The 23,444-nt window shown below is 39.2% G+C and overlaps 1 protein-coding gene across 1 annotated transcript in view; it reads left to right on the top strand.

The window, feature by feature from the left end:
• LOC117920261 (probable galacturonosyltransferase 7) overlaps positions 1 to 22,911 on the top strand; it is a 30,560-nt gene extending 7,649 nt beyond the window's left edge. Inside the window, exons 4-9 of the mRNA XM_034837693.1 lie at positions 9,684 to 9,765; positions 9,860 to 9,909; positions 10,009 to 10,295; positions 20,520 to 20,877; positions 20,974 to 21,519; positions 21,787 to 22,911. Coding sequence (XP_034693584.1) covers positions 9,684 to 9,765; positions 9,860 to 9,909; positions 10,009 to 10,295; positions 20,520 to 20,877; positions 20,974 to 21,519; positions 21,787 to 22,068 — 1,605 coding nt within the window. The 3' untranslated portion in view covers positions 22,069 to 22,911. The remainder of the gene's footprint in view (positions 1 to 9,683; positions 9,766 to 9,859; positions 9,910 to 10,008; positions 10,296 to 20,519; positions 20,878 to 20,973; positions 21,520 to 21,786) is intronic.
• The last annotated feature ends 533 nt before the right edge of the window (positions 22,912 to 23,444 follow it).

Here is a 23,444-nt window from a genome sequence, read left to right as displayed (position 1 = left end):
CACAATCTGGGGCCAAGAACAGTGCCAATGGCATCCAAGGGGCAATTCCCACTAATATGGCCCTGTGAAACAAGTAGTACCTGCAGTGATTGCTGAGTTCCTTATACAAGCTTATCCTTGGACTTGACCAAAATATGAACCTATTGGGCTGTTGGAGGATGGCACTGTTTTCATGCACCACCACAAACCCCCTGCAAGCGTCCTCTGCCTTTTTAAACAGCCTATCTCATAGATGAAGTGTTAATCCCACCAGTTGAATTCAGCATTCATTTGCCTGGAATTGATTGTGAGAACAGTTGATTGACAGGCTCTAACCACTGAAAACGGTGGTCTGAAACAATGGATCCTCTGACTGCAAGATCCATTTTACTTCCCAATTGTTGATGGCCCAGCATTTTATACATTCCATTAAAGGCCACCAATGTTGCCCTGACCACCTACTAGGCAACATTGATTCCATCTTCTTGATGGTATCAGAGGTTGCCAACTCGACCCAAATAGTATCACCCACTGTGACCAGCTTCTTCTTCACTACCTAAATATAATGTGCCCTTTCAGATCTCCATTGTGTAACCCGCTTCTGCAACATTAGACCTCAATTCCCCAAAGCCTTAGCATCAACCCTCTTCAACACCCAAGTCTCTCATCTTTGACATAATAGCAGATCCCCCAACATGATTTTTTATTTTCAAGCCAAATACCACCTTCCATTGTTTTGCAAGTCACCTATGAATGTTTTCGCTGATTTTCAACTGTAGTAGCAATACACACTCTTCAACAGGCAAACAAGACCTACCCATTTTGATCCATCTCACATAGCCCTTTCCTCTCTTGATGATCCTTCCTATGAATTTGCCTTTCACCTTGCTGGTTTTAATCTCAAACATTTTTGCATTTAACCAGAGCATATGATAGATCCATTCATCTCCCTGCTGCCTGAGATAATTGGTTTGAAGAGTCCTGATTTTTTAAGAATAAATCACTTGTGTTTTACATCCACAGAGGTTGGGATTAACCTGCCTTCATTTCTTTCATCTTAATTCTTGTCTTTGTCTTCATTTCTTCTGGCAGATAAATTAATTTTTAATTTAAATGACAAAAGCTCAGTTGTTAAAAGTGTCCATCACATAAAAAAGACGAATAGATAGTTAAAGTTGCAACAAAGCACACCACTTTGAGCCCAAGGAACAGGAAAGTTGTGTGTGTTTTAATTATAACTTCTTACTTTTAAAACCTTTTGGTTCCTCTTTTAACCATTGATGGGGCTATTTCATGAGAGCTTGCTTTTATGCAGGACAACTTATCAATCCTCATTTTGAAATTACCTTGCAAATTCTTTTTTCAATTAACTTGAATTTTTTTTCCCTGAGTTTTTCACTGAAATTTCTGTTTTATAAGGTTTTCTTTTGTTTTTCCCCATTGGAAGTTCTATGTTTTTTACTTTGACTTTACACAATGCTGTATGCTTTAGGTATACATGATTAATGAGTAATTTTCTGTTTTTGTTTCCAATAGTCACATTGAATATTTGAATCAAATTAGGATATGTTAATGGTCTGCCTTTACATTGTTTTGCCCCCCATTGCTGCTTAATGGATATTATTTTGACCTTTGGAGTTGGTGCATTTCTATAAATTTTGTAGTGTTATTTTTATTGAGGATTGGGCTGTGCTTTGACATCCTCTGTTGCACCTTGACCCTTTTTGGCACCTATGATCATGAGTCACTATTGTCTTAGGCCTGTTTCAATCAGCACCATCCCACCCCCTTTAGCCATTCAGTATGGTCCCTCATGAGCCCATTTGTTCTTTGACATTGTAAATGCAAAACTTGTGCTACCTGTTTGAGTAAGAAGCCAGAACTTGGCTCTTCAATTTTTCCACCCCTTTATGCTTAATGTGGACTTTATGGAAGGAAAGAAATGGAAGAGTGTTCAATGATGTTGAACAGTCTGACCAAACTATAAAACATTCTTTTTTGTATACTTTTTTGAATTGGGCTAGGGTGTATTTAAAGGATCATACTTTGTCTATGTTTGATTTTATAGCGTGGTTGTTTGTCTAGTTAGGGGAAAAGTTTTTTGTCTTTCTTTTTGCCTAGTTTCTTGGGTGATGTTTGTATACTTCGTGTGTACTGTTTTCACTGCTTCTTGGCGTTTCTAATATAAGCTCTTATTTACCTATAAAAAAAAATAAAAAATTCTACTGCTATTTTGATAAAATAATAATCTTTCTTTTATATCCTTAGAGGCTGGAAGCAACCCGTGTTCACTTCTTTTATGTGGTTCTTTCCTTTGTAGGACTTCTGTAGTCACTTTGCTACCACAGTTCAGGTAGCCTCTGAAAAACTCTTCAGTTGTCATAATTATATCCATAGGAGATGAAAAGTTATACCTCTCATGGCAACCTACCATCTAAACTAAGGAATATGATCTGGAAATTTGCTCATCTCTTGTTGCCACTTGTTAAGGATAGCATCCATCAGTCTTGCTGACACTCACCTCTTCTTTATATATATTTTTTTTGATAAGTAAAGCAAGATATATTAATGAAGAGGTGGAAAGTTACAAGTATACAGGGGGTATACAAAGCAACTACCCCCTCTCAAAGCAAAAAATAAGACCAACAAGGCTCACCACCCCTTAGTTGGACACTAACCATTCCAAGAACCCTATAAGGGACATACACTCCTCACCAATATACAATCTAGCCCAGCTCCACAAACTACAAACAAAAGAATTCTTAAGCTTTTGAATATCTAACACTCCCCTCCTAAAAGCTAGTCTATTTCTTTCCTTTCACACCGTCCAAAAAATACACAACGGTATGGATTTCCATATCTTTTTCCTTTTCTTTCCCACAAAAGGGCCCCTCCAGCTAGTTAAGACCTCCTTTACAGTTTTTGGAAAGACCCGCTGCACACCTAATAACCTAAAAACAATATCCTACAGAACTCTGACCATTATACAGTGAATAAGAATATGATTTACAGTTTCTTCTTTACAACCACATAGAAAACAACAATTTGGAAGCTGCCATCCTCTTTTCTGAAGTCTATCAAGAGTGAGCACCCTCCCCCATGTAGCCTCCCAAGCAAAGAATGCAATCTTGGTTGGGATTGAATCCACCCAAATGCATCTTGATGGAAAAACAATCTCATTGGGTCTGGCCACCAATCTATAAGCTTCTTTTACCCTAAATTTGCCATTCCTTCCTCCCTTCCAGCAGATTGAATCTTCCTCCATAGAGGGCTTGTAATACCTCAGAGCATGTAGCAAGTTTCCTATCATATCCATCTCCCAATCATTAAAGTCCCTCAAAAATCTTAGATTCCACCCCCCTTGACCGAAATTCTGATCCCACATCTCCTCCACCGTAGCATTCCTATGAGAAGCCATAGCAAATAGGTGGGGGAAGTTTTGGGACAGCCTTGTACCATTACACCAAACATCAGTCCAAAAATTGATTTTGCTTCCCTTCCCAACTATGAACCCCATGTTATCCCAGCACCAATCAGTTTCCTTCCAAATTTCCTTCCACACCCCTACTCCGAACGCCCCATAAGCCCTCTTTGCTCTCCAACCATGACCTTCTTGCCCATATTTCGCCGTTATCACTTGCTTCCAAAGATTATCTTTATCATAAGCAAATCTCCAGATCTATTTACCAAGCAAAGCTTTGTTCAAAAGCACTAGCTTCCTTAAGCCTAGCCCTCCCTTGCTCTTATCCTCACAAATCACCTCCCACTTGATTAGATGAGCTTTCCTTTCCACACTTCCCCCACCCCAAAGGAAATCTCTTTGAGCTTTATCTAATCTCCTAGCCACTGACTTAGGCATCTGGAACAAAGACACGTGATAGATTGGCATGCTAGCCAAAGTGCTCCTTATGAGAGTGAGAGTGATTCTCCCCCCTTTGGAGATATATTGTCGTTTCCATCGTGCTAGTCTCCTCCTCACTTTCTCTTCCACCCCATCCCAAACTGAAGGGGCTTTGTTAGGAGCCCCTAATGGCAAGCCCAAGTATTGAGAAGGCAGCGAGCCCACCCTACATCCTAACTCCACTGCCAACTCCTCAATCTCCTCCACCACACCAACTGGGATAATTTCACTTTTGTCCAAATTAATCCTTAGGCCTGACGCTGCTTCAAACCACAAAAGAATCCAACTCAAATGTGTTAAGTGCTCTTTGTTAGCCTCACAGAACACTATTGTATCATCAGCAAAGAAGAGATGGGAGATTTTTAGATTGTGTCTCCTATCACCCTGAATACTGCAACCTGAGAGGTAACCCCCCGCAACCGCCCTCCTAATTAGGGCATCTAGAACTTCCATTCCCAGAACGAAGAGGTAAGGAGATAATGGATCCCCTTGACGAAGCCCTTTAGAACTCGAAAAGAATCCAGCTGGAACCCCATTAACTAGAACTGAAAACTTGGTTGAAAATATACAACTTCACATCCAACCCAACCACTTTGAGCCAAATCCTATTTTGTGAAGTGTCTTCAACAAGAACTGCCAGTTGATACTATCATATGCTTTCTCAATATCCAACTTACAAATGAGCCATTTCTCTTTTCTTTTCTGCCACGAGTCTATCACCTCATTCGCAATTAAAGAAGCATCAAGGATTTGTCTTCCCATCACAAAAGCATTCTGGGTTGGGGCTACCACTTTGTTTAACACTCTCTTGAGTCTATTAGCTAACACTTTAGCCATCAATTTGTAAAGCCCCCCCAGGAGACTAATGGGTCTGAAATCTCCCAAGTCAGCCGGTCCCCCTTTCTTAGGAATCAGAACCAGAAAAGTATTATTGAGACTTTTGAGAAAGGAGCTTTGCTCATGAAACTCCTTAAACATCTCCAAGATCTCCCCTTTCACAAAATTCCAGCAACTTTGCCAAAACGCCATAGTAAAGCCATCCGGCCCAGGGGCTTTATCCCCATTCATCTCCATCAAAGCTGAATGTATTTCATTTTCAGAGAACGGAATCTCAAGATTCTCTGCTTCTTGCTGGCTAATTTGATCTAGTTGGATCCTCCCAATATCCGCCTTCCACCCCAAGTCTTCTGAGAGCATCTGCTGATAAGCATTTGCAATCCCTTTCCTTACTTCTTGATCCTCTAACAGCCAAACCCCATCAATTTTAATTCTGTCCAAGGAGTTATTGTTACGGTGGGCATTCGCCATCCAATGAAAAAATCCCGTATTTTTATCCCCTTCCTTAAGCCATATCTCCCTTGAGAGTTGTCTCCAATGACTTTCTTCCAAGAGAACCCATTTTTTATAGCTTTCCTTTGCTTCCTTTTTTTAATTCTGTCTCCTCCAAAGACAATCTTCTTTCACTTTCCACATGGTCTCAATAATCCACTTGCTGCAGGGCTGCACTTTTGTTACCTTCCAGATTTCCAAAGACTTCTCTATTCCAAACTTTTAGTTTCTGTTTGAGCTCCTTCATCTTTGCTGCCAATCTATAACTAGTAGTGCCTCTGACCTCAATTCCCCTCCACCAATTCCGGATTAGGTCTAGAAAACCCTCAGTTTTTAACCACATGTTTTCGAATCTGAAAGGAGAAGGACCTCTCCTTAGCCCGCCTCCTTCTAGAAGAATGGGGAAGTGGTCAGAAACCGGACGAGGCGGCCTTCTTTGAATCACCCCACTGAACTGATCTAGCCAACTAGGAGACACCAAGAACCTGTCCAATCTTGCCCAAGTCTGGTTATTAAGGCCCCCGCTCCATGTGAACACTTCCCCTTGCAACGAGAGATCTACCAGCCCTAAATCATCAATAATGTGAGCAAATCTCCTCATGGTCGGGGTTATTCTCCCTTGTCGGCTTCTTTCTCTTTGAAAGAGGGTACTATTAAAGTCACCCCCTAAGCACCACGGCTCGTCCCAAATTCCTTTTACAGCCCCAATCTCTTCCCACAAACACTCTCTTTCCTCTTTGGTGAATGGGCCATAAACGCCCAAACAGCCCCATCTTCCACATTCTTGAATCTACACGAAAGGGAGTATTGGCCCTCCTCCCAATCCACAATTTCCAGCGACCTTTTATCCCAGCAAATCAACAGTCCTCCCGCTGCCCCATCCGCATCCAAAGCCCTCCAATCTAAGAATCTTCCCGAGCCTAAACTTCTCACCACCCCCTCCGACATTGACTGAATTTTTGTCTCCTGAATACACAGTAAGTCAACTTTTTGATTCCTTATGAATATCTTGATAATTTTCCTCTTGGACCTGTCATTTGCCCCCCTCACATTCCAACTTAACAGCTTTAGCTTCATTAATCTACTACAAGTTGATCCCCTTTGCCCTGTGAAGGGCCTTTTTGCTTATACCCCTTCTCATAATTAACTGAACACTCCAGCCTCTTCAATTCCCTTTCAAATTTTGACTTCTCCATCAATTCTTTGCTATGAATTCTCTCCCGTCTCTTTCTTATTTTGATCAAGAAGTTCAAGATTTCCTTTTCCAGCCCCTTTGTCGAAAAGCCCAGAAAGTGACTAAACTTGGCCAAGCTACTTTCTTCCCATCTATCCTCTTTCTCATTTCTGACCTCTTGAATAATTGACCTCTCTGAATCCCACTTCACCCCCCTAGCCAAATTACGATCCTTATTGAATTCTACCAAGTCCCAGCATCCATTTCCATCCATTCCGGGGCCAACTTCATTTCTTTCCCCTAGCACCCCAGAGTGATCGAAAGACTCCCCCTTCGTAGTCCGATCAAAAGAATACAGGATGAGATGAGAAGACCCATAACCCCTTTTCCTCTCTACTCTTAGTCCATAATCATACCTCATGGCTTCCTCTGCTAGCGCCTTGTCTGTTGTTGAGAGTATGGCTTTCTCCCTTTTCTTCCTTATTTCCTCTGTCTCCCAGATGACTAAGTGCTCTCCCTTTAAAGAACTCCCGTTGCTAGCAATTCTGCAATCCAGAAGACTTTCTTTCTCCAGGGGTCTTTTACCTTTGTTTTGGGCCATGGACTGACTTGATCTGGCCTCTTCCATCTCAGCCGTTGGGCTTCTCCTATCCTGAGCCCCTCTTTTGGGCTGGCTAGCCTCTGGTCCAACAGAGATGGTCACCCTTTCCTTTAATGTTAGGCCCATCACTGCACTCAACCCACATGGACTCTTCTCTACGCCCCTTATCACTGACGTTTGGGCCTGGTCTGCTTTTCCTTTCAAGCCCAAGTTACTCTCCTGCTAGCCCAACCTCTTATCTGAACACATCAGCTCCTCGGGCCGTGCAAAGATTGACTCTTGGGCCGTGGGCTTAATTGGTCTGGCCCCATCCATCAAAGAGCCATCCCTGTCAAAAGCCCAGCTCTTGGGCGACCTAGCCTCTGGCCCCGCCCCTTCTTTCACCACTCCCTTTAACTTTAGGCTTGAAGGATTCGGCTCACATGCCCTTCTCTCATATCCCATGGGCGCTGATTGTTGGGCCCAGTCAGCTATCCCCTCTCGGCCCATAACCCTCTCCTGCCTCCACGTCCCCTCATCTGACAATAGCAGCTCCTCGGGCTTTTCAATGGCCGATTCCACCTCCATGCGCGAACCGGAGCGTGAGGTGTTGTCATCCCTGACCTCTCCCCATTTTCGATTGTCAACCCTAACCTTCTTGACTGACGGCCTGAGCTCCCACCAAAGGGCAAGGGTATAAGCTTCCTCCTCATACCCAATCACCAATGAACTCGGTTTAGCTCCGCCACCCGTCTTAACTAGAATCCTAGCCCATTGGAGCTCGTCCATCTTCGCCGTCTGTGGATCGATGGCAACGAAGCCACCGTATTCATCCCCCACCCTTCTCAGCATAGTCGGGTTCCACAACGATACTGGTAGTCCAAAGATTCTAACCCAAACTTCATGACTTTGTTCCTCCTCCTCCCTGCATCCACTCTTTGGACTCCATTTCTCAAAGCTCAGCCTTAGCCCTCCCATTGTTCTTTCACCTGAAAGGGAAACCCGTTGAGCTTCAACCAAAGATTCAAATTCCAACAAGATTCTGCTTCTCTCCAATTTTGCCAGCCCTAACCTTCCTTTCAATCCCCAAGAGCTCGCCAGAAATTTCCCCAATTTTTCCAAATCTTCTTCATCGCCTGACCTAGGGTTCCAGCTCCTAACAACACAATACTCCAATTTTTTCAGGTTTCTGTGGATTTCCTCCCTCCATACCTTCACCTGAACTGAATTTATATCTCTGCAGATCGGTCTCTTCACCATTTCCGCGAACGTTCTCTTCACATCCATGTTTCCACCGACCATTTCTTCTTTCATATTGTCCTTTCTGTCGATTGACCTTCGCAGTATCTGTAGATTTTCTGCCATTGCAGCCCATCCCTTTTTTCCGCCTCTACTTTTTGGGATATAGATAAATAATGTTTTCGTTCCAAGTCGGTTACCCCTAGCCGGAGGAAGCATCCCGCTTTATTTATGCTTCGCATTAGAGAGTAGGATCTCCCCTGTTCCTTCCATTCCCTCACCCATCTGTCTTCCTTCTCGTCCCTTATACAGTGGTTTAGGCCCTCCATTAGGAACCCTAAACTCTCCACTCCCACTCTGACCCAAGACGAGACTCCCCCCTTACTTTCCTCTATAAATATTTGGGGTTTTCCTCCTCTCTATAAGCTCCAGCTCGAACACCTTGGACTCTACTGCGAACTTGCTCCCCCTTTGCCTTCTTCGAGACCCCTCCTTATCTTCATCTTCATCTTCCTCACCGGCGTAAACTCGCCTTTTTCCTTCCTCACGTTCTCGCTCACCGCCGCGCTCACGCTCTCTCTCTCGCTCTCTCTCTCCCATAAAAAAAAAAATTGACATAACCTATATTCTCTACATCTTAAAAAAAAGATGATTCTTTGTGCTAAGGAGTATGGGTCAAAGTCAATACTATATTAATAATGAAAGATATTGTTTCTGGATATAATCGCACTACAAAATCATCCAACTCCTAGTCATGCATACCAAAAGTCCATTTTAAACCGAAAATTGATTTCTCGGAGAGTGATATGTCATCTTGATGCATGAAACACTGCCACACAGTAGAAGGAAGGGTTGACACTCTTGTTTGATGCTCAGTATGTAGCAGTAAAATGTAAACCAGTTAAGGGTTAGGAGAGACAAGGAAACTGAAGCTTATTATCATTTGAGCAAATTTCCTGTAACCATGCATCTCTATACCCTCTGGAATTGCAGTAGTTCTAATTCTTTCCACTGCCCAAAATCTCAGATAAAAGCACAAAGGTTCCTTTTGATCAAGGCAACTAATTTGTCCTCTTCAATTAATCCAACCATCATGAAGGATTTTTTGGAGTCCTAGATAAGGTAGATAGAAGCACATATTTTTAGGGCCTATCTATCACATTTTCTCTCATTTTTTCTTTTGGATTCAACAGTAATAAGTTTGTGGTTTTTTATGCTTTTATACTCGTTTTTTTTTCTCTTTTACAATTTCGTAAGTGAGTGGGACTTAAGGCCCATGGCTCTAAGTCAATTTTTTTTTCCTTAGTAAAGGGAGGTATATGTAGATGCATCATACACACTGAACTTTGACCTCAGGCTTATTCTTCTTGTCAATGGTTGATTTATTAGCTTTACAATGTTCTTCAATGCTGCTAGTACAGGCATCTCTACTCCTATTTGACCTGGGTTTTTCATATTTTCTCAAACATTCTGTATGCCAGGATGTCACTGAAAGCTTGGGCAAGAAAGTTGGAAACAGAACAATTGATGAGGATGCCACACAAGTTAGTCCACCAAAAAGAGGTCTGTTTGAGCTCATTTTGTTCAGGTTTTGTCCAATTACTCTTCCTTATCTCCTTAAAAGATGGCAATTAAAATTCTCTCTAATCATTTATAGGTTTATCTGCTCCACCTCCTGTTATGTTGAAACCGCCTTCTGGTACAAATGTATGCATACATCTTACTCTCTGCTGGCATTTTTGTCATCATGCTGTTCAGTTTCTAGTCCTTGTATGGCCTCCATATTAACTTTGAAATCTGTGACAGCACACAAAAATTGTTGTGGAAGTCATTAAAAGTGTTGTTGATGAAAGTGAAAAGTCATGTGAGTTGAAATTTGGGAGCTACTGCCTATGGCGTCAAGAACATAGGGAAGATATGAAGGATATGATGGTCAAGAAGTTGAAGGACCGGCTTTTTGTGGCTCGAGCATACTATCCTAGCGTTGCAAAACTTCCAGCACATGACAAATTGTCACGTGAATTAAAGCAGAACATTCAAGAACTGGAACGGGTTCTCAGTGAGGCTTCTACAGATCCTGAACTCCCTCCTCAGTAAGTGATGACCATTTTTGAATGATTCCCACAAAATTTCATCCATATAGCTGAGCAATAAAATAATAATTCTTGGTTCTGTGCAGCAAGGATACTGATAATTACATCTATCTGCTTGCTGAGTAGAAATATCTCATTCATGTGAGCATGCTTCTAAAAAGTACAATTTTTGGTTCATCATTTTTCTTTCTACATATTTATTAGGGAAAAAGAAAGAGAAGAACTTCCTATATATTTCATGCCTTCTCTGGTTTTATTGAAACAATTGGTTTATTTACTTCAAGCCCTTACAACTATTTTTTTATTATTTTTTATTTATTTATTTATTTTTTTATATATGATTTCCCATAACATAATATGGACTACTGTCAAAAATGTTTTTGATTTTCATTTGCTCTTCAACAATGGTTCTATCTTACAGTACTTTCAGCTGTTTACAAATATTCTATTCTACAATAGTGTAGCTTCACTTCCTATATGAGTGTTGGTTTTTTTAGCTTACGATACTGGTTGTAGCCATTCCCAAAATGTATGGCAACTTGGCTCTCTAAGTCATGTAAATACAATGAAATGCAACTAGGGATGATAACACAGGTGAATCAATCAGGGACTTGCTCATCTCCACCCTTATTGCAGGATTTGCAATTCTGTTAATCAGACTACAATGCCTAAATCCTGGACCCTCAATATTTGGAAGTGCAACAGTCACACCCTGCACCAAGGCCATCTCTCATGTATTATGGACAGTTTTTATCATCTTCAATTCATGCAAAACTGTAAATGAAACACCTGAAATCCTGAAAGAATCTATATGATGCAAATACACCCATAATCTCAAAGTTCAAATAGCACTAAATAATTTTGTTCACATTATAAGCTTAAGATGTCACAGTAGAACCTTACTATCAATGAAATTGCGGATAAACAATTCCGTAAAACTATAAGCCATCCCAACTTAGTTCCCAAATGAAAAGTTAGAGGTCATACCTCCAAAGATATCTGGTGCCTTTGATGCCTGTCTGTGTATCAATATTTGATGGTGTGTGAAGTTAGATTTAGTTCAGAACTTGTTCTATTCTTTCTCCTCTCTTTGAGCTTCTACAGTTGAAGCCTTCACAAGCACTCCTTTGAACCTTCTATTATTAGATTGGAACCTTGTAAGCAGGTTTAGGAGATTGGTCGAGAATACTTTTCCAGCATGGTTACCTCCTCATCAAAGTTACATGTAGTTAAATTTTGATGGATGTTGCTTATGTATCCTAAAGCAAATAAGGATTGGAGGAGTGCTTAAAAATCGTTGCAGGTACAATAATAAAAGCCTACTCTAAACCTATAAAAGTGGTTTTTGTTATCGAGATAGGAATTCTAGCTGTTTAAGGAGGGCATTGTGCAAGCTAAAACTCTGGGCCTATCCAATATTCTAGTAGAAGGAGATTCCATTGTCATTTCTTGACTATTTAAAAAGGAAGGAGGCTCACTGAGATTTCATGGGTGGCTTTGCCAAGTTTTTGTTAGATTCCTAGCTTAGCAATTAAGTGGCAAATTTTTTAGCAAAAAGGGGAGCAAAACACTGATTTCTTTTGTGGGTGATTTTTGGACTTCTTGAATTGTAATTAGTAAATCTTAGGGTTGCTCTTAGACATTTTTGTTTCTTTCTTAAGTTTGCATCTTGTATTGTTTCTCTATATGGAGTTTTTCTTTTCCTTTTTCTTTTTGGTTTATTTATTTTATTTTATTTAATAGAATCACACTGCACCACCTTCCCTCCCCCTCCCCCTCCCCCCAACAACTCAGTAAGAGATATTTTTTAATTGTTTTTTATAAGTAAGCAATTATATATTATAAATATATAAAAAAGAAAAGAAGTTGTACACCAAGGTACACAAGACATATAATGGATAGTAAAAGACATTGTTAGAAAGAGAGAGCACAAAAGCAATTACTCCCTCCACATCCTACCTAATCTATAAAATCAATTAAAGGTGTTGAGCCTTCTTCTATGTACATGATAACCCATAACGCTTGATTTATGAGGAAAGAGCACTTTAGTGCTTGAATTGATGCTCCTCTCTTTTGAACACTCTTCGATCCATTCCCTTCCAAATTATCAGAAAAAAAATACATAAGAGAGTTGCTCTCTAAACCTTCTTGCACTTTCTTCCCATAAAAGAGTGATGCCAACTTAAAAAAACCTTCCTGATTGCAGGAGGAAGGATCTGTGCAATGCTGAACAAAGAGAATGAAAGCTGTCATAGTGCCCTTACCTTGGCACAATGTAGGAAAATGTGATCTATTGATTATGCTTTGCTTTTGCAAAGGAGACATCTGTTCGCCAATGACTAGCCTCTCTTCTAAAGCTAATCCAAAGTCAACACCTTACCCCAATTAGCTTCTTATGCAAAAAAACTTGCTTTTGATAGGAACGATGAATTCCAAATAAATAATGGCAACAGGGAAAGAAATTGCATGGCCCGACTCTAGAATGGAATATGAAGATTTGACAGAGTAGACCCTGTTCCTAGAGTCCATCCTTACCACTTTATCCTTTTCTTTCCTCTTCACAGACCTTCCTTGTAGCATTGAGAAAAACGTCTCAAATTATCTAGTTTCCAATCACTCAAATGTTTAGTTAAACAAGGAATCCAGTGCCCCCTCCCTTTTTTCCCACTCAAGCATACAAGGAGAGGAAAAACATTCATAAGGGTTCATTTTTTGCTCTATCTATCATTCCAAAACTTCACCCTCCTATTTCCCACCTTTAAAGATACTCTATCATCAACCGGGTCTTCTCCCTTTCTAATGTTTTTCCATGAGCCCAACCCCAAACTCTTCCCTCACTTTGCCAACCACCCAACCCCTCCCCTCACCTCCCTTTCCATCCTTTTCATACTTTTCCTAAATGACTTTTTTCCAAAAGGTTTCTCCTCTTGAAGCATATCTTTGACTAAGAGAGCATTATTATCCAAAAAAAGGCATTTGAGTCTTAGACTCCCCTTTCTTTTCTTCTTTCAAACAATCCATCATTTCACTAGAGTGCCCTCTGAATAGGGATATAAAATAAATAGACAAACTAGATAAGGTACTTTGAATTTGGATAAGCCTCCCCTGCTTTCAAAATCTATTGCCTTTTCCACAACAATGATCTTCTACAAAATCTTTCTTCCACATTGTCCTAAATTGACTCTACTTTGAATGGAGTGCTTAGGGGAAGCTCCAAATATGTAGTTGGAAGCTCTCCAACCCTACATCCCAATTCAATAGCCAAATCCTCACTAGATTGTCATTGGCAAACAATAGATGAGACATCTCAATTTTTGGCCAAACCCTATTTTTCCAAGAATGGATAACAAAAACTTTAGTTGACATGGTCGTATGCCTTCTTAATGCCAAGCTTACAAATTACACTATTGGATCCACTCTTCATCATATACTTAATTGCATCATATGCATTACATTAAGAATCTGCTTTCCCCACCAAAGCATTTTGGAATTTGGAAACTATTTTTTTAGCCACTTTTTTCAACCTATTTTCCATCACCTTAGCCAAGAGCTTTCACAAGCCACTCACCAGACTAATTGGTCTAAAATTTTTTAGGTCATTGGCACTTTTTTTTTTTTTTAATTTTTGGTAATTTACACCATAAATCTAACATATAACTTTTTTTAAAACTTTCCCTAGTGATAGAACTCCCTAAAGAGTCCTAACACTTCGTTCTTTCCAAAAGCCTTAATTGAATTACCAGAAAGCCACATGAAAACCATTTAGGCTTGACCCTTATCCCCGTTCAAGTCCAACAAAGCCCTAAACACCACCTCCTCAGTGAAAAAACACCTCTAATCCTTCAACCTCTTGAGTGTTTAAGACTTTAGAAGACATCCCATTGATGCTAGGTCTCCACTTCTTGGATCACACAACAAATTTTGTAAGGCTTGAACTAACCCTTCCTTTATCTTCTACTCCTCATATAGCTAAGCCTTATTCATTTTGATTTTGGCCAAACAATTTCTTCTCTTATGCACATTAGCCATTTTGTAAAAAAGTTAGTGTTTTTGTGATGCTTCTTTAGCCAAATCTCTCCTAGAGACTTCTTCCAAAGAGGCCCACTTGCGATACTCTTCCCTTGCTATCCTTTTAGCTTTGGCTTCCTCAAGAGAAAGAGGTACTTCCCTTTCCTTAGATTCCCAAGGGCCTATCTGAGTTAGAGCCATCTCCTTCTTGACTACACATTACCAAAACCCTCTTTGCTCCAAACCTTTAAGTTTTATTTTAGTGCTTAGCAAGAGATTGCAACATGTAGGTTTCAATAAAGTCAAACATATATTATAAATTCCATTTATTTTTATGTGAGATAGTTTTGAAACAATGCATACAATAAGACAATTCATTGTCCCAATTTCTAATATGTAATTGAAATTTTGAGGTTCAACATGATTAGTTATTGGTTTAACTAAAATTATTGATCTGAAGATAAGTGAAATTAATTATTGGTTAAATTATTGTTTCATCTGTATGGCCAAGGAATACAATAGTATCACATTCGTTTGAGCATGCTGATATTTTCGTAGACATGCTTATATTTGCTCATATGTATATATTTTCTTGTTCTATTAAAATGATTTGTTTCCTTATTTTTTCCCCCTACAATTGGGTTTTATATGATCTCCCTTATAAAGCAAAGTATCATCAAAATGTGTTTGATTTATACTCATTATTCAACAAAGGTTCCATTATAATAATTTTAGCCACTTTTTAAGTTTTTTCACATGGTATTTTATCTTTTGTTGTACACCTGTTGAATTCTTTGGATTTATGATGCAGTTGTATCTATGCTTGAAATAAGTAGGTACTTGACTCTGTAAATCATCTAACTACACAATCTAATTAAAGAAAGGGGTCATATGAATACAACATAATGCAACTAGGTTTGGCAATGGGAGTGGACCAACCACAAGCCTACTTTGCCTTACCCTTATTGGGATAGGATATGGGATTCTTTTAATTAGATACACATACTGTGTTAAATGCATGATATTTATTTTTTCTTTCACTAAATTGGAGATAATATTATAAAGTGCCATAAGGTTGAAGCATATAGTACACAAGGAATATACATGGGAAACCCAAGGAGAGGCAAAAGGAAATGCAAGAAAAGAAGAGAGGTAAACACAAAGAACTAGAGAAAACAAAAACCAATGAGGATAGACCTAGCCAACACAACACAATCCATCCATAAACTCCACATTAGTATACTTGTGAGCACTTATAGAGGTTGCAGTCTAGAGGAATATTCAGATTTCCCTTAAGCTTTAGGATTGTGCCACCTACTCCTTCAAAAAGCCCACACTCCTTCCAAAGGTAGTAGAATAAACAAAGGGGACCATTCTTTCACTCGTCTGTTTAGTCTTTTTGATAAATTTCCATGCAAACTAGAAGGACTTCCTTAACCAACTTAGGAAGGATATGCACCACTCCAAAAAGAAATAGGAGACCAAAGCATTTGGCACCGTCCAATTAATGAGAATGTGGTTGGTTGACTCTTTAATCTTTTTACACAAGATGCACCTATTTGTCAAAAACAAAGCCCTCTTCCTTGAATAGTCTAATTTGAGGATCTTTCCCAAGTGCCTCACAAAAAGTGCCAGTTTAGATTGGACAATTGGGAGTCAAATTTTAGAGGTTGGGAATATAGTTCCTTTGCTACTATCTAATATGTGAAAAATTAATTTCATTGAGAATATTCTATTTCTAGAGAGCTTCCAATTATCTAAGTCAACATCTTTCCTGGCTACAACAGCCTCATATGGTCACTAATTCAAGCATTAAGATCGTGAACAATGATGAATAAATTTGGAAGCAAGTTTTCTAAGGGCTATCCTCATGCTAACTATCAAGCCAAAATCTAATCCTCCTCCCATCGCAGATAGAAAATTGGATCAATTTGAAACATCCATTGACTCCCTCCTAATGGGCTTCTTCTCACCTCCTTAGTACTCCAATCACCTTCCTTCAATCCATACTTTCTTACTGCCATTTTCTTTCATAAATTTTCCCTTTCCATTACAAATCTTCATAATCATTTCTCTAATAGGCCTTACAAAGCAGTGATAAGATCATTGCTCATAAACCTCCCTCCTTTCCCACAATTGACATAGCGGAACAAATTGATTCCTGACAAACTAAGCGCATCTCCTTAACCACCTCTGGGTCTCCTTATAAAAGTTCCTTCTGAAGTTACTTGAACCAATCTTTGACTGATGATGGGATGGTGAAAAAGGACATATAAAGAACTTGAAGACTCCACAATATGCTCTTCAAGATAGATAATCCACCACATTTTAGTACAGTCCCTTTCCGGGTTACCATTCTGCTGTTAGCCTCTCAATTCTAGGTTACAAACTACCTTGGCTTTAAACTTAGCTCCCAATGTAAGGCACAAATAAGATGAAGGGAATTTACCTCTTTTGCAACCTAACACTAGCAGAAAATCTAAATCCCCACCTGGCCAACTGGAATTAACCCAGTTGTGTCCAGGTTCACTGTTGAACTGGAAATGATATCAAAGCAATGGAGAACATAATGGCAATATCACAGTTATCTGGATCTATCTTACAGAGTACCAGTATATCATCAGGATAAAGAATGTGGGAGATAAGACCTCAGTGATCCCCTCCTATATCCACATTGGCTATTCTGCTCTGAATTTCCATGACAATGATCAATAAGAAGAAATGGGGATCCTCTTGCATTGCACTGCTTTGAAAAAGATTCTCACAATGGAGAGACAAGACCTCAGTGAACCAATCTAAATGTCCCCAAAATCCATCAGGTTGAGAAGGTATGATAAAAGGTTGGAATTCCTGTGATCATAAGCTTTTTGAATATCCAGTTTGACAGCACTTTTAATATTTATTTTAACATTGGGGCTAAAACTTTTGCAAACAACTTGTACATGCCTCCCCACTGAAGTGATTCATCTAAGGTCTCAAGTCTTTTGCACTCCCTCTAGTCTTTTGAAGTGGTCCATCTAATTTTCTTGTCTGAAATGTACCTGATTAACTGAAGGATTTAAGAAACCCCTGTTATTCCTCGTTATGGTCTCCCAATTTTGTTTTCAAAAGGTCATGTTTAATTGGGTATGGACCCGACTCTTTATCACCACAAAGATCCTTAAAGGATGACAGGATCTCTTCCTTCCTACTCATCTCTCCATCCAATCTTGCATTTCTATTATTCCATGTAACTAAAATTTGAACTGTGAAATATTATTCTCCAAAATCTGTGGTAGAAGCGAGAGATCCTCACTTGTCTCCTCTTTCCTGATGCATGATTTCCTCATCTATAGAGCATTGATTACAAGATGGAAAAAACCTTTTATTATGATTGCCTTCTTTCAGTCACATGGCCCTTCACCATATCCCAAGCCTCAGTTTGCTTCATCCACCCTATTGCACCTTTGTAAGATCTTCTTTCTCCTTTTATTTTCTTTACCAATTGGAAATGAGGGTTTCCAAATAAAGCATAATTATCACACTGAACTTTTACTCTTATAAGAACTGAAGCCACCACAATCAAAGAGATAATAGTAAATGATCAGAGACTAGTTTGCTAAAGAACTATGGTTAACATTTAAAAAATGGTTCTCCCATCAGTGGAGAACCAGAGAACAACATTCTAGACATTAATTGTCCTGCCTATCTAGCTAAGTGAATTTTACCCATGACCTAATGGAAAATCCAACAACTCAAACTCTAAAATCAAATTGGAGAATCTATTCGTGTCTGCTTAGTTTCAAGCATAATTATGCTTTTCCAAGGGGAAATGGATTATATTGAAATCACTCCCAATACCCTAAACTGCTCACAGTTTCTTCCATAAGCCTTCTCTTTTACTACTTAAAAATGAACCATAATCCCTGAAAACAGAGAAATAAAGCCATCCTGATTTTGAAAATGACAAGAAATAGTGAGAGCTCCCAGAGCCAATTCAATTTTCTGTAGCAACCCTTTGCCTAAAAGATTATCCTTTCATCTCTGACTGCTTTCAAGAAGGTCCAATGAACAAACCTACCCTCATTAATATATCTAATCAAAGCTAAGTTAAGCTGCTGATTTTGTTTGCGGAATGTCAACTAGATCAGTCCACCATTTCTTTCGTAGGATTTAACTATTAACATCTTAATGTCCATCATTAAGGCCTGCATGTTCTATGACATTTTTCTTTTTTGATAAATATGCAAAGAGAATATATTGAAGATTTTAAAAACTATACACTAAGGTGCACAACTTATGTACAAAGGACAACAAAAGGCATAGCTTGGAGGAAAAACACAAAAAACTAGTCTCTTACTGATTCTAGATCCCAAACAATGTACAAAAAGGTGTTGATCCTCCTGTTATGTATATCCTAACCCATGGCAAAAACTTCTAGCGAAGGAGCCCTTCAACCAATGAACTAGCTACTCTGCATTTTCAAATGCTCTTCTGCTCCTTTCATTTCGAGGCAAAGCACAAAAAACTACTCCCTTCCTCATCTAGATCCCACCCAATTTAGAAAATCGATTAAAGGATGACAACAAGCTCCTAATGAAGGTGCTCTTCAACAATCGAATTGGCTGCTTCGCATTTTCGAATGTTTTTTGGTTCCCTGCCTTCCAAATTGTCCAAAAAATGCATAAAGAGGCAACTCTCTAGACCTTTTTGAGTTTTCTTCCTACAAAGGAGTTATGGCAATTTAAAAGAGTTTTCTGATTGAAGAAAGAACAAAGTAAGCCTTCCCCCTTTCAAAATATATTATCTTTTCCATGTTGATGGCCTTCATCGAAACCTCTCCTTTATCCTATCCCACACCAATTTTTTTTTTCTTGAATGGGGCTCCCAAAGGGAGACTCAAGTAAGTAGATGGAAGGTCCCCCACCCTACATCCCAACTTTGAAGCCAATTCCTCCACATTAACAACCCCACCAATTGGGATTTAATTCACTTTTTACAAGGTTTATTTTCAAACCTGAGTTGGCTTTGAACAACATGAGCAACAAGCTTAAATGCTTTTGAAGCCTCACTTGAATCTGAAGAAAAAACAACTCCTCTTGGCTCTCTCCAAAAGACAGCTAATTGCATCAATTGCCAACACAAATCAATTAGGAGAGAGAGGGTCTCCTTGGCCTATTGGCCAATACCTGAGCTAGAAGCTTATATAGCCTACCCACCAGGCTTGTTGGCCTAAAATCTTTCAAGTCCTTGGTACCTCCTTTCTTTGGAATTAACACAAAATGTAGCATTCTGACTTTTTACATACCTCTTCTGGTCATAAAACTCCCTACAATGGCCTAACACTTCATCTTTCACAAAATCCTAATAGAATGCCAGAGGGCCAAAGAGAAACCACAAGGGCTTGGAGCTTTATCCCCCATTCAAATCCGCTAAGGCACTGAACAGCTCCTTAGTGAAAGGCACCTCTAAACCTTCAACCTTCTAATTGCATAAGGATTTGAATGACATCCCATTGATGCTAGGTCTCCAATCCCCCAGATCAGATAACAAAGTGGAAGGTTTGAGCTACAAGCCCTTCCTTGATCTCATTCTCCTTGTGGAGTCACACCTCATCAATTTTTATCTTGCCGAAGATATGATTCTAAACTTAATAAAAGAGAAGGAATTCTCCTTTTGTTGAGATTCTTCTGTTTCTACTCTTATAACCTCATAATTCACCAAGGAGGTTAGCCTTTTTCAGACCGCTATCCTTTCCTTGAACTTGATCTAGCTCTCTTTCTATAATTAGCAATGAGTCAATTTTTTACAACCTTTTTCGGCATATTGGAGAAGTATATTTTTGGCTCATTCTGGTTTTTAGTAATGAGTTCCTTGATCAAGCTGCTGCTGTGAGTATCATCATCAATGATATCCTTTGATTAAACATGATAATTTACAAAGGCACCTTTTCACTCATCCAAATGGAATACTTGTCTCCGATTTAGAGAGTTAATGAAAACAATATGCTGTTTTTTGGTCTTAGTCCATTGCATATAATATGAGTTGGCATGGCAAATTTATGGAGAGGCTGTTGCTTGTGAAGTGTCCTTCATGTTTCATGCTTCATGCTTTTTTTTTATGAGTGCTCAAACTTTCACTACACATTGTTTGTTTCAATGTGCTATGGGTTCTTTTATGAAAGATTCTTCTTCAATCAGCCCAAGAACACTGAGAAAATTTTTCCTGTTCCATCAGGATTGGGAAGAAGTTAACAAGAATGGAAGTTGCAATAACCAGAGCTAAATCAATCACTGTGGATTGTAATAATGTTGACAAGAAATTAAGACAAATCCTTGATATGACTGAGGATGAAGCTGACTTTCACATGAAGCAGAGTGCTTTCCTCTACCAACTGGCCATCCATACCACACCGAAGAGTCATCACTGTCTGTCTATGAGACTAACTGTAGAATATTTCAAATCTCCTCCACTTGATATGGAGGTGCAGCAGGATGAGAAATATATGAATCCAACATTGCAGCATTATGTTATATTCTCAAAGAATGTACTTGCATCAACAGTGGTCATCAACTCAACTGTAATGCATACAGAAGTACGATTTGTAAATCCTCTCATGAACATGCTTTTAACTGTTAAATTTGAATCAGTTCCGGTAATAACACTGATAAATTTTGCTGCAATTTTTCAGGAAAGTGGAAATCAGGTTTTTCATGTTGTGACTGATGGGCAGAATTACTTTGCCATGAAACTATGGTTCAGCAGAAACACATTTAGGCAAGCCATGGTTCAAGTGTTGAACATCGAAGATCTTAATCTGGATCACCGTGATGAGGCAATTCTATTGGATCTGTCATTGCCTCAGGAGTTTCGTATTTCTTATGGCAGTGCTAATAATCTGCCTACATCATCAATGCGAACAGAATACATGTCTATTTTTTCTCATTCACATTATCTTCTCCCCGAAATATTCCAGAATTTGAAAAAAGTTGTGATTCTAGATGATGATATTGTTGTCCAGCAAGACTTATCAGCCTTATGGAGCATCAACATGGAAGGGAAAGTAAATGGTGCCGTGGAATTCTGTACGGTGAGGTTGGGTGAGCTGAAGAGTTATCTGGGTGAAAAAGGTGTTGATGAACATTCTTGTGCTTGGATGTCTGGATTGAATATCATTGATCTGGTCAGGTGGAGGGAACAAGACGTTACAGGATTGTACAGAAGGTTGGTACAAGAGGTAAGTGACATTTTATTTTTCCTGTTTATTTTTTGGTGAATTTGTGGGCCTGTGTCAGTTTGTCTATAGGGCTATGCTGAATATAATCATTGATGAAGATATGTAGGGCATTGTTTTCATTCTCATTTCAGATTTTATGCTTCTCCCTTACTGATCAATTTTGGTTCTCAAGAGTGTATTCATTCTATTTCCATTTTAACAGTAGTGGGAAGGATGTAAGGAAATTAAAATTTCTGACATTTTGCATTCATTTTCTGACATGTACAGAAGCTGAGCATGGGGGAGGAATCACTTGGACATGTTGCATTGCGGGCAAGCTTACTCTCCTTTCAGGACCTAGTTTATGCTCTTGATGATACTTGGGTTTTTTCAGGATTGGGTCATAACTACCATCTTGACACCCAAGCCATAAAAAGGGCTGCAGTTTTGCATTATAATGGGAACATGAAACCTTGGCTTGAGCTGGGAATTCCAAAGTATAGGAATTATTGGAGAAAGTTTCTGAACCTAGATGAACAGTACTTGACGGAATGCAATGTAAATCCATGATAAGGTGATCAAATCCTGGTTTGCTGCAGGAATTTCTGGGAAATATAAGGTTCAAGAAGCATAAATGAGAGGATGTCCATTTCTGAGAGAGAATTTCTTTGAGCTAGGTTTCCAAAGGGTAATGGGTGGTGAAAAGCTGGTACGTGATTGCTGTGATGAATTTGACATACGAGTACTTATAATTTTTTTGGTAAATAAAAAAGGGTGTAGAAAATCATGTCTACCTTCTGGCTAAAAGCGGAAGGGTGAGTTCCTATATGTCAAGGACTTGAAAAGGGGTTTGAAATGCAATCTGAAACAAGATAATGAGAGGGAAAAGGTCAATCACACTTGCTTCACTTCTTAGTTTTGGTAAAAAGTGCATGAGAGCCCAGTGGGAACCGTAGCAAATGTTTTGTGTACACGGAAAAGGTATTGATTGAGTATTTGTTTCAAGGAGGTCCAATTGCCATTCCTGATGATGTAAATGATCCTTGGATTCGTCTGATGTGATGCGCCAGTAGAATAAGTTTATTATTCTTTTTTTTTTTTGGCCCCCTTTTCTGGTTCTCCTTTTAATTGATTTGGATTTTTTTCAATTTTTTACTGTATTAATCTGGAGCCACTTTCAACAGGAACTTGTAATGCCATTACTATTGATATCTGAATGCAGCAATTGGGCCTTTCGGGAAAAATAGAGGCTAAAAATTGAAGCTTTCTCTGAATTGTATGCTATATTCTTTGTCCTTTTGGGTCCGCCCTATTAATAATTTTACGCTTAGGGACTCGGTATTCTAGCAGCAGAAATACTTGACAATGCAAAAGAGCAAGTTTGCAGGAGTCTCCATTATTGTAGCAAAAATCTATTTGTTTTCGGGATCTCTTTTAATTGCGTTCAAGACTCTTCACCTTTGTAAAAATCTCATCATCGTAGCAGTCTCCATTTATTTTTAGAATTCTCTCTCAAACTCATCCAAAATTATTGTACACGCCACAGACATGATAGAATAAATTAAAAAATAAACGATCTAATTTTTGGCTAGAGGGGCATGTACCTTCGGAAAAAATGGTCTTTGGTAGCTCAGAAATGTTCCTGAATGTTGAGGTGAATGGATCAACTTCTGAGGTACTTAAGGAACTTGTAGCAACTCTAAGGTGCTTGGAGGAGCATGGAACAACTTTTAACGGGTTTAGAGGTCCTTGAAGCGGCTTGAAGGCTCTTGATGTCCTCACAGCAACTCAGCAGTGTTTGACGGGCTTGTTTGAACCATTTCGGAGACCAACGAGCATTGTTGAAGTTAGGCCAAATTTTGACGGGTGAGGTAAGATATGACTATTTTGCCGGAAGCCCGTAGATTGGGGGTAGGGGTTTGTGGCTCTTTTGCATGGAGCACCCA

Source organism: Vitis riparia, chromosome 8, assembly GCF_004353265.1.
Source record: "Vitis riparia cultivar Riparia Gloire de Montpellier isolate 1030 chromosome 8, EGFV_Vit.rip_1.0, whole genome shotgun sequence".
Taxonomy (NCBI): Eukaryota; Viridiplantae; Streptophyta; class Magnoliopsida; order Vitales; family Vitaceae; genus Vitis; species Vitis riparia.
This window is presented reverse-complemented; position numbering and strand designations above follow the sequence as displayed.